We start from the raw sequence: 15,737 nt of genomic DNA, 5'->3' as shown, positions 1-15,737 counted from the left end.
ACACAGTGACCTGGTTCACACAACACAACAATCCAGCATGGCCAGCAGGCATGGACAGTGACCCATGGTGTGTTGTCATGTCATCCAAACCCTGGTCACTTTCTTTGGGGTGGCTTCTTTTTTCCAGCAAGCCACCCTGAGAATACATGATTTGTAGTAGGGCTTGTGGAAAAGAATAATACTAAAATGGGCAATGAACCACTAGTATACCTGTTTGACACATCAGAGAAGCTCTCAGTGACTGTCAAAACAGAGATCATGAAAAGCAAGGGAGAGCCATAATGAGTCAAGATAACTCCCCATCTTGGCAGAATGGCTTGAGCCACTACATAGACCAGCATACCAGTTGGTAGATGGATGGGACGACAACTCACAGAGAGTCTGTTCATCTGTAAGGCACACCATGAGTTGTTTCCACAACAACCAACCCACCGTGGCTAACTGCAGGATGAACTGACCTGATGGGCAACCGAGCCAGTTTTGATCAGATTCCTTTGAGTGCTGTCTCTTTTTTTTTAAACAACCCTACCTCCCTTTGTCATTTATGCACCAGAATCTCTACCATCGTTTTCTGCTCTCAATGGGACCAATGCTATAATTTGATATTAAGGTGCTGCCACGTTCACAAACCATGAAATCGTATCTGAAGGCTTGAAATGAAATACAGTGTTTAACTAGGGATTATCCTTCCATATCTATTCAGCCAGAAACTATAACTTATTCTATATTTATTGCATACTTGTAAGGCTGCTTGAATGCATCGTGATCGGAAGCCTTCTCTACTGTCACTCAGGCTTTCTGGAGACATACAAAAATGATTTGCAATATCTCAAGGGTTTTCATCATCCAAAGGGTGAAAGGAATAGGGAGACAGATAAATAATGAATAATAATAATAAAAAAAATAAAAATCCACCAGGTCACATATCAGCTTGCATTTAAATAGACATTCCATAGGAAAGACTTTACCTGGAGAACTAGAACTTTCACTGAAATTGTGTGTGCTTATTTATTTGTAATCCAGCCTGTGCTTATAAAGAACATTTTTCTTGGCTGTAATTTTTAATGAAATATCTGTTGAAACCCCTTTTCATTATTTTAAAAAGCACCTTCAGCAAATCAGACAGCAAATATTTTAAAGATGTGAAATTATTTACATACTAGTACTTCTGCAAAACCTGAGAATTATACATGGTCTCTTAGAAGAGGCATTCCCTCCAATGCAAGAGAAAGCATCTGCAGTGATATATACACTCATTGTTTAAAAGCAAAGCATGCACTTTTAAAGAAGGGTTCCTTAAAAACCATTTTATTTCTATGCAACTATATGCAGAATTAATTAGGCAGTATCCATACATATACAGTATAATCCCAATGACTTAACTGGGTTTACTTCCCAGTAGATTGGCATAGGACTACTTCAGTTAACAAATAGCATAATTCTTTACATGTTTACTCAAAAGTCTGAATGAAAGAAATGGGCTTATATCTGGGCAGGCGTGTACAGGATTGTACCATTAGATTTCTTCTGGTTAATGTTTATTTGCCCAAATGGCATTATACTGGGAATGGCTTTTAGGATAGATTATTCCAAGCATCCAGTTGTGTTCACCCTTTCAGGCAGTCCATTGCTGACTGAATCATTTAAGTTCTCTGTCAAACCCCCTGTAGACTGAGGTATTAACAAGTCAGTCCTATGGCCCCTGCACAGCATCAGAAGAGCCATAGGATTATTCATATTCCCTACTTCAAGGTCAACCTCAGAGCTGGGGATCATTAGGTTCCCCCTTCCCCACTCTCAGCCAGTATGAAAAGAATTGGGCTAGCCACATCTCCAGGTTTATAACAGTGACATTGGAATTGGTCTGAAAAGGGCATCCCGGGGGGAAGGTGTGAAGACAGAGTCGGCCAGGAGAGCACTTAACTAAGACAATTCCAGCCTCCTTTCCTCTCCATCTGCAGCATCTGTAGGTCAGGAAGAGTATGCAGGCAAAGATCACCTCTGTACTCCTCCCAGCCTGTGTAGGATGCATGTAATTTGCTGAGGGTTGTGGTGGGCAGCCCCACTGCATGTTCCCTGAGTAAGCATGCAAAACTCAAAATCCATGGTGAGTACCGCATGCCAGTTTTCCCTTTCCCCAGGGTGTTAGTGAAGCTCAACATAAAACACTCGTTTTAAGTCATAGAAATCTTTTTGAAAAACTTGTGAAGTATTTAAAAAATGAATGAAGCAACTTTTCATTTTCTAACAAGGTCATCTGCCTACTGAAGAAGATACTAAAATAGCAGCCTAACTGAAATAAAAATAATTCTATAAAACATATGCCTGTATTTCCAGCAGACCAAAAATGACAAGTACCTGAATCCCCTTCTGCTTTACAGCAGATTGAGTTACATAATAAAAAAAGAATGAACACCCAATACTACATCTGTTAATTACCTTTTTGGCCTGCCACTGCATTAAATGTGTTTATGAATCTTGGTGCATGCAATTGCCAATAATTATTTGTGATGAATAAAGGATAAAAATGTTATAAAGACAGTTATTTAGTGTTCCTTTTTTCTCCTAATGGTAACATCCTTGTCTAACCGAAACATTTCATGTAATCCTAAGAACCTGCCTTCTGCCCCTAGCAGATGCACCCACATTATATTTATAACTCAAATTGTAGCTCATACTTTTAAAAGACAGTGCTATTAACAGTATCTTTTTTAAACCCTTACCTAGCTTGAAACTTGTAATGGCCCCTTTCCTGCCAATTGCAAAATAATTAAGAGCTGCAGCCAATCTGGACTGAGAAATTTCCAATGTTTGATGTGGGGGTGCTGCAAGGAATGGGTGGCAATAATCCTGACTGCTCCTCATTCCTTGCAACATATGGGCTCACTTATTATGGTGGAAATGCAGAAGACAATTGTTATCTCAAGGAGTCAGTAGTGAACAACAATAATGCTCCGTCTGTGCCTTCTCATTATTTCACAGGATAGGTCTGAGACTGTACAATGTGAGAGAATATCATTTACCTTTACAGAAATGCCAAGATCTCAGGGTTGAGCACTTGTTAGGAGAGTAGCTAGGATAGTTGTGGAGTTACCTGCACTGGTTTACTTCTAAGCATTCTCAAAGTCACTGGAATACAGCAAAAATTGGGGTGGGCTTAATATGAGCATCATTGTATATATTAATTTCTACAACGGCCCTATGGCATCACAGTCCAATCCAGAAAGGTATTGCATCCCAGATGGCCGTTGGAGGAAATTGCCAGCAACTCTAGGGACATATGCTTGTGATGTTGATTTTGACTTTCTTTAAGTTCATTGTGTTTCACTTTTCTGCTATTAGAGTATTTATTCATAATCATATTTGAACCCTTCACCCAGTGATGGTTTATTGTATTCTGAATCCTAAAATCAACTGTTTTCTTTTGGCAACACACCCATTGCACCTATTGCAATCATGCTGACATTTCTTCAGTCTGATTCTGCATAATGACATCATATGCTGGGATGACAAACAGTGCATGCAGGGTGAAAGTATCAGAACGTAGGGTTGATGATCCTACACAGTTATGAGTAAAGAAGGAGCCACTGATGCAAGGATACCATTTACAACCCAATTTCCTATGTACCATGCAGTTCCACCCATGAAGCAGAGGCCAGCTTAGCTGAGGGCCCTGTGGAGTACACAGGTGTGAGATTCATTCATTCATGAAATCACGGGTGTGAGATTCATTCATTCATTTATTTCAAGCATTTATATTCCGTCCTTCCGCCAAATGCTCAGGACGGCTTACACAATATAAAATTACAATGTAAAACCTCAGTTATTAAAACAATATAAACAACACATCATGAACTTAGAAAAGAAAAGGGAGGAAAAGAATGGAAAATGCAACTGTGGGGAGAGGAAAAAAAATCTTAAAACTTCTAAAACCCTTAATTATTAAAATGATGGTTGAATAAAAAGGTCTCTACCTGGTGCTGGAAAGAATATAACAACAGTGCCCAGTAACCTCTCTGGGGAGCACATTCCTTAGTCTTCTTCAGAACTTAGAACAATTGGATTTCCCCTTGTGTTGTGAGCCAAGCTTCTCCCTCCCAACGGTAACAGTCTCACTAGAACTTCTTTTCCAGATGTCTTTATTTTACACATACATCTCTGAGCATACACAAAGCAAAATGTTGAACTTTCTCTGGCATTCTTCACCCAAAGTTCTCCTTATGAGCCCTTCTGATCTGTCCCTGTGGGGAGGAGTGCTGTGGAACCGGGCACACCTTTGCTCTTCCCTATGAAATCCCAATTGGGCCACCCTATGACTGTGACAACAGATTATTAGGGCCACCTCCTCATGAGGCTGGAGTTCCCCATCCGATAGACTCCCCATCTCTAAATCTCCTCCCTCAAAATGTTGCTGCTCTTCGTCATTCCCCCAGGCAAGTTGACTGGACCCCTTGGATGTCCTTGAACTAATCTCTGCTGGGTCTAATGCTGGGTCTTATTTATCTATATTATCACAGCCCTGAGACACTGTAAAGGGTGGGATACAACAATTTTAATAAGTAAATAAATAATCTTTCCTATAGCAAGCACAGGCAGGTACCCAGAGTGTTGGACTGCAGCTGTTACTTGGTCCATTTCAACAATCATCTGCTGGAATCGGCCAATCCCCTTGCACACACCTCATCCTCAGATTCTGTCAGCCAAAATGGTCAGCCTCTCATGCACGCCCCTGAAGTTTGCCAGAATGTGCACACATGACACCTTGTGACTTAGCTTTGCAGCTGCACCCATTAAAAAAACCTGCTGAACCTATGCTGTAGAACTATATCAACATTTGCATAGAAAATTACATATCATCTTGGAATGTGCTATTCCAATTTACAGGGGAGAAAAGACTAGCTGAACATGGATTATAGCTGTGTCTATACGCCCTCTCAGATTTATCAACATAAATGTATCTAGCAAAAAAAGCAGGGGGAAGGGCTGGTAGAGATGTCACTCAAGGACTTCTGTGGGCATGTTTTCAAAGTGTGTGTGAACCTGTGAACCAACCCCTGCATGGGGAGATGCTAGTGCCTAATTTAGCAGTTAGGAAATCAGATTCACACAGCTAGCCAAAGAACCCCAGAGAAAAGTTTGCATGGGAGAACAAAATGGGTCCTCTAAGTACGTATGAAACAAGAGGAAATGTATGATTGGAATTCAGTAGCATGTTTGCAAATTATAGATGGCCTAAAGTAGACAACAGTAGTTACCTCTGAAAGGATAATTGTTTAATACAAGTGTAAGGCTCCATATAGGTTGTAGAAAGTTCTAGTGAGGAAATCAGCGAATATTCTTTATACAGTTTGAATGCTTTCAGGCAGTGATGATGTCAAAAACATTATTCATAATTACCCTTTGAGCTGAGTCCTTGAATATCTGGAGAAGGGCAGACATACATTTTCAATTTAGATGCAATGAGAAGCTAGAAAATATTTTAATGCATTAGGCAAATTTCAGTTTCTTGTAAGTAGCTAGAATAAATTATTGTGCTCTCGATCCCAACTGTAGAGAGTTGCTTTGTATATAGGAATTTCTATTTTGGATAAAAGCACCCTAATAAAGAACAATATATATAAAACATGTTACCTGCTTTTCCTTATAAAATAATACTGAAGTATAGTACAATTACCAATAAAACACAGTAAAATCATACATATAAGGGCATATAGAGCTTAAGCAGAGGCGGGCAACATGCAGTCCGCAAGCCATATGGGCCCCCCTGGCCTTGGGGTTTCTCTGCACTTTCAACATCTGCAAAAGAAAAAAAATCAACTGGGTTCTTACATGTTTTTTGCTTCTGCCCAGCTACTGAGTTTCAGCAGCATTGTGGTGGATAGCAGGAAAGGCCCAAGGAGGTGTCTGGGGGGGGGGGGGGGGGAAGGGGGGAAGATGGCTCCTGCCCCCAAAACTACCCACACTGATCTCACAAAAGGTGGAAAATGTGTCTTGTATCATATAGGGAAAAAAGTGTGTTGGATCCAGACTTAGCCATTCTTTGAGTGAACTCATTAAAAGAAATTGGGCTTAAATTTGTCATCAGTAAGTCTACTCTGTCTTCGTCTGGATCAGGATGTGTGTGTGAGAGAGAGAGAGAGTAACTTGACCCTATTAAGAAATCATCCCTGCCACCTACATGCATGAAAAAAACAGTCCCTTGCTTCGCATTGTTCTGTAATAGCCTGGTTAATATAGATTGGGCATCAGACTGACTAAAGAATGAGTCAAAGAATGAGAATACTATATTTATAATATGGTTAATATATTTATGTGGTATTTATAAATAACTCTCATGATCTATATTAGAGTAAGATAAAACTTACAGCTTCAGATGTTCCACTTTACATATTCTTAGTAAACCTACGTACCAAGAAGTATGGGAGTCAGCTTTGTATATTTAGCTCCCTAAAGCAAAGTTACCTCACATGGTCATTCCACTGACTCCATCCCCGTCAGTATTAACAGCAGAATACTGAAATCTTCTCTCATGTCCAGCCCTCACTTTGTTTCTCCTTGGTCCAGTGGCTTTTCAGCCAAAATGAATGCTTCTTTCTGAAGAGTTTTCATCTAGGTCTGGACCTCCGGACTAAAAATGCAGGCTTTTTAGATTCTTAGCTACCTGCTTGCTGACTGTTCTTCAAGTAAAAATCTGCTGCCAAAAGCCACCATCCTCCCATTCTTTTACTTCCAGACTCACAAACTTTGGTGCTCTCCAGATGTTTTGAACTACAACCCCCAGTATTTCAGACCATTGGCCTTGCTAGCTAGGACCAATGTGAGTTGATCTAAAAATCTGGAGGATACCAGGTTGGGAAAGACTCCTTTAGGTATGTGCCTTCCTCACAAACTCAGTCTTATTCTCTTTAGTTCTGCCTCATCTTCTTATATATTTTAGAATACTTATATTCCACTTCCTGTTTTAGAAATCCTGAAGCAGTTCATAACATATTACAAAACTATGTATCATAAAAAATAGAATTTTGGTAAGTTGGTGGTTGAGTAAACCAGAGAAAATAAGTATTAAAAACAAATTCAAAAGCACATGAGGAGACTTTTCCAGAGTGAGGGTGCTACCACAGAGAAGGCCGTTGCCCTGCTCCTCCCAGGTGGCACTCTGCAGATGTGGCACAGTTAGCAAGCCCTCTCCCAAAGCTCCTAACAATTTCATGAGTCTATATGAGGAGACAACATTTTAGGTAACATGGTCCCAAGCCCCCTCCTTCTTGTTCATCTTCCCTTCTTTCAGTTTCTGGCCTCCAACTTCCCATCCTAGGCTCTTCTCTGCTTGATTCCAGTTCCATCTTATCCAGCCTTTCTGGCCAGCTTCTGACCACCTCACATAGTCACCTCACAGGCTGTCCTTTTGGTGGTCTTTATCTACAAGTCAAACGAAGTTTAATAAGGGTAGAAGTAAAAGTGATCTGTTCCTTCCCCAGCAACTTGCCCAGTGGGATGGAAGGAAAATGGGGAGAGAAGGAATGGACCCAGCTACCTTTGGCTCTAGCATCACCATTGCCATCAAAACCTCCCCAAGAGATGACCCTGAGGAAATGTGGCCCCCAGTGGGGAAAAGCATACCCACCCATGCTTTAGAGAGTCCCTCAGAACACCAGTCCATTTAATCCCTTCTGGTGCCCATTCACTTTCAGTGGTGCTACCTGCCAACAGTGCTGCCCTGCTTAGATTGGTATAGTCAGCAATAGCAATGATACAAAATACAATTAGAATTATTTTTCAGTTTGTCAGTGGCTTGGCTATACATTTTGCACAGAAGGCTAAAATGAAGATTTGTTTGTTACATTGTGTCAACCCTTTCTACATGAAGGTCTCTACAGCTCTTATACATTGCAGAGAAAGTAGAAATATGAAAATTATCCAGAGATGTTATATACCACATTACAATTACAGGATTATTCTTCTCCATTTAGTTATTAACTGGAATATAACACACTGTGAGTGTAATCCATTTTCTGTTGGAGCAATTTCCTTTGGGGGAGAAAGATGACAGAGGCCATTTTTGCAATCAAAATGTATGAAATGTTTAAAGAGCGGATGCATTATTAAGTACTGAATATTCCAACAGTGATTATTTCTAAATATCTACAATGAAGTCAGCATGCTGGACTTGTTCTGTAATTAACTCACTTTTCTTGGTAGGGCATTAATGCTTGTAAGCACCGCAGAATTCTGATAGCTCTGTGTTGGTTAAAAAACCGCCATGCGTGTCAAAAGAGGTTTTTCCAAGAAAAGTGGCCTAGCTGATGTCCATTGTTTTTCACGTGGAAGCAGGCCTCCATAAGTAAGCAGGTGTGGAAAGGATTTAGGGGAGACAAGAAATTCCCAATCCAGTCTTATGTACCTTAGTGAGGAGAGTGTCTGCCAGTCTACTAGCTTAGTCGTTATGCTATAGGTTGCCATTTTTCCCACTGCTGTTACTGGTGTCCTCAGCAGGCATGCCATTAGGAATGGCAGGCAGACCACTCTTTTTAATTTGTGTTTCCAGTCACATGGTTAGGAACACTAATTGCCAAATGGCCTAAACTTGCTCGGCCCACACTCAGAGCATGTTGTGAGCGGAGCCGGGGGTCAGACTAGATGGTCTGGGAGGTCCCTTCTGACTCGCTCTGTTTCCATGTTTCAGACAAGCCCAAATGCCCATCCCTTCCAGAGCTGAAACACCAACATAGTCCCCCTTCCTGTGTTCCCCTTCCCTGGTTGTACCTCACAACAGTCACCCCCTCCCCATCACTCTCCATAGCCCTTTCCGCACTAGTCACAGGTGGCCTCCTCCTCCCAGCTCCTGTGACCCGCTTCCACTCTCCGTTGGGTCACCTCAGCCCTTATTACCTGAACCCCAGTCAGTTTGCTTTTTCCTCCCTCACTTCTGCCCTTTTCCTCCCTTTGATGGATTAGCCTAGCCCTTTCCTGATTTCCATATTGTTATCTCCCAGCTCCCCTCCATGAAAATTGGTCACGATGTGATACAGTTGAAAAATCTCTTTGCTCAAAGCTGAAACTGTTGTAAAGGTCGATTGAGAAGGTTATCTGTTAAAGGTAGCCCATTAAATCACTGAGGGAAGAGAAAGCACACAAGTACCTATATAGCTTAAAAACCTAAAATTCCCCTATAAAACAATGCCACTAGAGTAACACAACAGGAAATGAATGAAATGGATAGTAATGGCTTTTGTACTCTGTGCATTTGTGTGCACACATGTGCATATTCCCATGTTAGAGAAAAAAACACTCTTTTGTGGCAAGCAAAAATGAGACAACAGGCCAACATTGATATCCACTGTTTTCAGACAAAGCACCATGTTTCTAAAGCACAGTAATTATGTTTCTAATTACTCTCTTCATCACAGATGTTAGGCAGTCATTCCAATGTGAGATCATCTTATAATGTGATTTTTAAAGTGTTATTTTTCTTAATTGTTTTAATTCCACTTCCATTTAAGGGAGAGACATTTTCTCTTGCATCACTTCAAAAAGACTCAGTTATCAATGGTGACCAAGAAAATGCTTAATGCTGTGGAACACCCTGCAGCTTCCACCAACCCCCGCTGCGTGGCCTTTGTTACTGTCAACTAATGACATTGGGTCACAGTTAGTGAAAGATTTTCAGGGCATATAGACTACTTTAATTCATGACAACCCCCTGAAATACTTCTAAATATTTTCATGCAGCTTTGAAATCGTGCTGGGTTTGAGCAGAAGACATTTTTCTTTCCTTTGAAAAGATGTTGAGAACTTGTTTTGGTTATGTTGGGTGGTGTGTGTCTGTGTGTTGCTTCTCCCCCACTTTTCCTATTAGCTTCTTTTTAGCATGGGTACAGCACAATAACAGAAATCCTTCTACCCTTTTTAGGGCAAAGAGGAAAGACAGAATTTATTGTACTGGAGGTGAAGACAGGATAGATAACTGGCAGAGAAGGGGTAGCATCAAAACTATCATAAGCCACTGACTTTTCAAGCTCCAGGAATGGTTGTGTAAAACAAAGCTGGACCCATTTTCCACCTAGCAACAATACCTAAGAATATCCCATGGCTGAGGATGCCATCTCCTGAAAGTCAACATTCTGTTAGCTGGATGAGACCCTAAGGGAGCGCAAAAGGGTACAGAAATGGAGCCCTTGTATCTGTAGGCAGAATGGTAAAGGGACATATTCTGTGCTCCTAGGAGCAGATGTCCAATGGTAAAAGAGCAGAAGCCATAAATACATAAAAACCCTGGGAAAACAAATTGGAGAGCAGGGGGAAACCTGCTTTTCCTTTGAAAACAAGCAAACTGAATGCCCTTGTCTGGTAGCTAGATCTCAACCTTAAAAAAAGAAGAGAAAGCCTGGGCTGGTCAAAAAAGGACCAATTTGTAATCCTATCTAGGGAAACATATTTAGAATGCCTTTGTTCAGGGAAGGTTTGCAGTGAAACTCTATACCTGCCTATCTAGAAGTACGTCTGATTGAGTTTAACAGTGCATGGTCCAAGTAAGTGGGCATAGGATTGCAGCCTAAATTAGAGGGCACTGGGCTGGGCCTCTCACCTTGGTGATGCCAAAAAGTGTACAAGGTGTTTTCAGGGGAGGCCTTCCAAGCTACCGACCTCCTGGAACATAGGCAGTAACATGAGATGCCTTTTGATATATTGATCTTTTTAATTAATTTTCTAAGCTTTGGCAATGATGTTTTAATGTACATTGATTCTGATTGTCACTCTTTCCTTGATTGTGCATTGCTTTGAGCGCTGATCTGTGGTGAAAACATGATGCTGAAATTTACAAATAAATTATATTGATGAAATAAAAGAAAGGAAACAAGAGTCAGTGAGTTCTCAATGTTAGAATGAAGAAAGATCAAAAAGCATATAGACAATCCCTCTATAGGAATTACTCATTGCTAAATTAGTTTAAAATATATAGTAAGTTTACCTTTTGTAACAATTCTCCCATTGTTACATCTGTTCTCCATACAATCTGATATCACTGATGCCCCAGGTCAGCCTCTGTATGTATAACAGAATATCAATCTTAGCACAGAACTTGGACAACTGAAAAAATCAGTTTTGCTTTTTTGCCAAGGAAATTACAGCAATTTGAGTATAAAATGTACAAAGGAGTATACTTAAGTTTTGTTACATTAGGAAATATAGCAACCCATATAAAAATCAATTTAATGGGTCAGTTGTGTTTTGTCGGAATTTATGGAAAAACTTTGATGACATTATTGCACTGGTTCATTTGTTACGTTTATTTTTTGAGGAATGTCTCTTTCTTTTAAATGTACTTTATACATTTATAATATAGATTCATACCAAATGACTCTCCTTAAATACAAAGCCCATATTTAATGAAAGACCAACCAAAATTCTACAAAAGAATGTATGCTTTCATGTTCTCCAGAACTCTTTCTCAGGCAAAGCTGTACAAAGAGTTGCAGATGGGGAAAGGAACAGTAAAGCCTAAACATTTGGCCATATGAGACCACATGGCTGCAGTATCTGGTCATATCTCTGGGCATTATTATTTCTTTTCCCTCACCCCTAAAGTAAAAAACCCCAAAAGTTTCCACTTTTTTATGGAAACTTGGTTGGTCATAAGAATAAAAAAGATTGGTTAAGACCAAGGTCTGTATAGTCCAGCAGTGTGTGCACACCATGGTCAACCCCTGACTGTGGGGAACCCATACGCAAGACATGAGTACAGCAGCACCCTCCTGCCCATGTTCCTTAGCAGCAGGTATACATGGGCATCCTGCCCTGAGACTGGAGACAGCATACAGTTATCAAGACTACTAGCCAGTCCTTCCCCCCAGGAATTTGTCCAATCCCTTTTTAAAGCTTTCCAAATTGGTAGCCATCACTATATTTCTCAGTAGTGAATTCCATATTTTTAACTAGCTGGTGTAGGAAGAATTACTTCTCTCTTTCTGTCTTGAATCTCCCACCAATTAGTTTCATAGAATAAGGTTAGGTTCTACTATTATGAAAGAGGGAGAAGAATGTTTCACTCATCCACCTTCTCCACACCATGTTGCTCTTGTTGTGCACTGTCAAATCATCTTCAATTTATTGCAACCCAATGAATGACTGCCCTCCAAAGTGTGCTTTCCTTAGCGACCCTGCTCTGCTCTCAGACCCAAGGCTGTGGCTTCCTTTATGGAATCAAACCATCTCATGGTTGGTCTTCCCCTTCTTCTTCCAGCTTTGACTTTCCCCATCATGTTCTGCTCCATACCATGCATAATTTTAATAAAGGTCTCACCCCATTATGGTTGTTGGCTTTCCTTTGTCATTGTTGTTTTCATTAAATAGTATGTTATCTCTCTTTTGTGGCCACTCAGGAGAAAGGATGCTGGCCTCCTCTCTTACAAAGACCATCTACCCGTCAGTCAAGTGATAGTTGGAGACATTAGTCGGCCTGGCTCAGATGCCAAGTTAACTGTGGGCCCTCTGCGATGCCATGGAGATCGTAAGTTTGCTGTTACTTACTTTCTGTTAAATAGCTCCCTGTTTTATCATAATTACATTGTCTTCCCAAAATAATTTTGGGGAAACTCTTAAGGCCTGAAGTTGCTTTGCACAAAACCAGCCATAAGCATATTACTGGGATTAGCCACCCCTTCTTGCACTAGCAGAAGAAATCATCCCTTACAGGTGAGAGTGGGTTACAAGAAGGCAGTTGAGTTTCACAGAGGCTTCCCAGGACTGCAAGAGAATCTGAGGCTACCAGAGCTTTCCAGCTGTCATGCATCTGGTCCTTTGAGGTTTGGGAAAAGCCAGGGTAAGACCTCTTCCCACATTGCCAAACCTCACAGTGCCTTGACCACGAGCCTGTACATAATTCACATCCAAGAATACCCACCAATTCATCCAAATGTGTATTAAAATTGCCATTTAACCACACATATTAAAAAATTGTGCCTTAAGTGTGGGCAGTCATCTTTCCAGTAGGGTAAATGAGAAAAAAATTTAACTGTCTCAGTAAGTTTGTGGTGATAAATAGTAATGCAATCAGCAGCAGAGCAGTATTCAGTATCTGTAATGCTGTTGAACTCTGCTGTTATTGCCATTAGCATTACTATTTATTTTGTAATCAACTAACTTTATAGAGATACAAATAGCAACATTATAGCTAAATGTATCACTGGAAACACAGCCTATGACTATATAAATTTGTACATTATTGCTGGGGATTATCCATGTTAACAAAGGTGGATGCTGGTTGATAAACCAAACCTGGCTTTTCCATAGTTTTTGAGCACCAAGGTGGAAGGAGGTGTAGAGAGTTCACCTGATGTTTTGATTTTGGTTTGGGGAATCTGCTATCCACAGATCTATTTCAACCCACAGCCCAGATCTTCACTGCCTCAGTAGTAAAGTCCATGTCTTTCCCTTTCCACTAAATTGGGCACATCTGTGCTGCTTGAATTCCTATTGCCATGAACTGAGCCCCACTATCACCACCATCACTGGGTAATAACATAAATTGAGTAGGAGCAGTATATCGGACAGTGTCTCCTGCAGGAACACCGCAATAAGAAACTGACATCTCCTAGCATGCACCATTGTTGCCCCTGCCATGGATCAGTCCCTGCTCTGAGAAGCTATTTGCTGCTTAGCACCTCGTCAGCGTGCAAAAAATAATCCACAACAGATACTGCCTCTGGAACTATACAGACTCAGAAGTACAATTCGATGAGTCTCCTCCCTGGGCTACTATTTGGGTGCTCCAGCTGAGTACCGTCATGCATGACATGAGTCATCGATGATGCACCGGTTTCCTGCTCAAAGTCCCTGTGCTGCACCATTTGTCCTTGCTGTGCATGTCTCTGAAGCTCAGAGTATATTAAGACCATTAAGGATTGTGTTTACTGCAGTAATCTTAGTAATGTTACCACTTCTCTTGTTACTGGTCGTCATCATAGTAACAACTATATTTCAGTCCTACTAATTTACAGCCTGGCTCAAACCTGTGTGAGAAAGGTTTGACTGGGAATATCACTTACATTTGTTGGCTTGAACATTTGTTATCCAAGACTGCAACCTGCTATGCAGCGTGACTACGCTGTTTATTTTTGCCTCCGGCCTTTAGGGTCCAGAGCCAAACCTAAAATGTGTGCCATGGAAAATGATTGTTCTACCTCATCCATCTGTTTCTTTGCTATAAAAGCAATTACCTTGCTTTGTGTTATCACTATGTTCCATAGTATGTTTGCATCCTCTTATTATTTGTCAAAAGGGATTTTACAGGGGAAAATACAATCCAGAATTGGCAATTGAGATCAGCATGAATTCTAAGATAGAATTCAAATGTTTTGCTCCTTCAGCTTTGGGTTACATATTAATGTCTTTCTCTTTGACTTTAAAATCATCAGCAATATGCTTTCAATTAGCATAAGCCATTTTGCTTCTCTGAGGATTTTCTTAGTATCTTAAAACTGGACAATATTCATTTGGTTGAAGCTTCCAGATCTTTAGGCATCCATCTGTTTTACATGGCAAAGATTCTCTGAGTCTTGCCTGGGGTTTATCTACTATTTTAGAAAAGATAACTCTGCCAGCAAGCTGTGAGGGAATATGGCACATATTGCATTTGGATTTCCAATTGTTGATCACTCATCAGTGCAAGCTTAAGCAATTCTTTGGTTCAGCTTCATATGTTGGTGAATCTGAACCTAATATCTCAGTAGGTTTCCCAAGACAGCTGATCTTTCCCAAGATATCTCATTCAAGGATCCCATTCAGTTCTGTAACAAAAATGAAAGTGGGGTTGGGTTGCTCTGTTCTTCTAGTTTATATTATCACATTTGCTTTTCACCTTTCTGCAAGCAAGTGGGAAAGAGAAAAACAAAGTAAGTTTTAGAGAGTGTGTGTTCTGCTTAAGGTCACAGTTAGAGACAAAGAAAGCATATATCTCATGAAGGAATGCACCCTGTGTTGTATAGTCAATAAGTATTAGCTGGATTGTGGTAGCACTTAGAAGCTCAGTCCTTTGATGTCAGGAGTTAGACAAAGGTAATTTGATGACATTATTATTCCAAACCTGCTGTTAGATGAACTAAACCTATGCTACAGTTAAGACACTCTAACCATTATCTGAATATCCTTTTAGTATGATTTAGTTCTCTCTCAAGCATCTTTTGTCTTCTGTTCTGTGAAGAATCCCCATCACAGCAGAATGGTCTTCCTGCAGAGATATAACAGCTTGGTTCAAATATAATGTTAAGCCATGGTGTGGTTGGTTGAAATTTGGCTCATAATTTGACCTAATCCATACAAACTGTACTTCATTAACCAACTGTATACCATATATAGTATCATGGCATATCATGATGTCTGACCCTGGAACTGTGGCTTACCCCTGGTTTGTTTCTGTTGTAGTATGTCTTGAAAGGGAGATGTCTAACAAGAGTGGTCTAGAAGTGAAACTGCTCTGAAGGCTGGAGAAATGGATGGCAGAGAAACAGAGAAATGGAAAAAAAACATGCTCCAGTTGTTTACTCATTTGCAAGACAATTCATGGCTAATTCAAAAAGCCATGGTTAATATATCCATTTTTTACATTTTAATGTTTGTAAGCCATCCTGAGATGCCACGCATAGAAGACAGCATATAAATTTTTTAATAAATAAATAACCTATGGCTTGATATTATGTGCAAACACAACCTACCTGTTTATCCAGCAAATACCACAGAAA

At 40.4% G+C, this 15,737-nt stretch overlaps 1 protein-coding gene across 1 annotated transcript in view; it reads left to right on the top strand.

The window, feature by feature from the left end:
- Window positions 1-15,737, top strand: part of CNTNAP2 (contactin associated protein 2) — an 870,382-nt gene that overhangs the window by 646,383 nt on the left and 208,262 nt on the right. The window contains exon 17 of the mRNA XM_044419123.1: window positions 12,381-12,508. Within this exon, the coding sequence (XP_044275058.1) occupies window positions 12,381-12,508 (128 nt within the window). The remainder of the gene's footprint in view (window positions 1-12,380; window positions 12,509-15,737) is intronic.

The sequence above is a fragment of the Varanus komodoensis genome, unplaced genomic scaffold (genome assembly GCF_004798865.1).
Source record: "Varanus komodoensis strain SLA01 unplaced genomic scaffold, ASM479886v1 scaffold10, whole genome shotgun sequence".
Classification (NCBI taxonomy): domain Eukaryota; kingdom Metazoa; phylum Chordata; class Lepidosauria; order Squamata; family Varanidae; genus Varanus; species Varanus komodoensis.
Note: the sequence above shows the minus strand (reverse complement) of the source record. Positions and strands in the feature narration are given on the sequence as shown.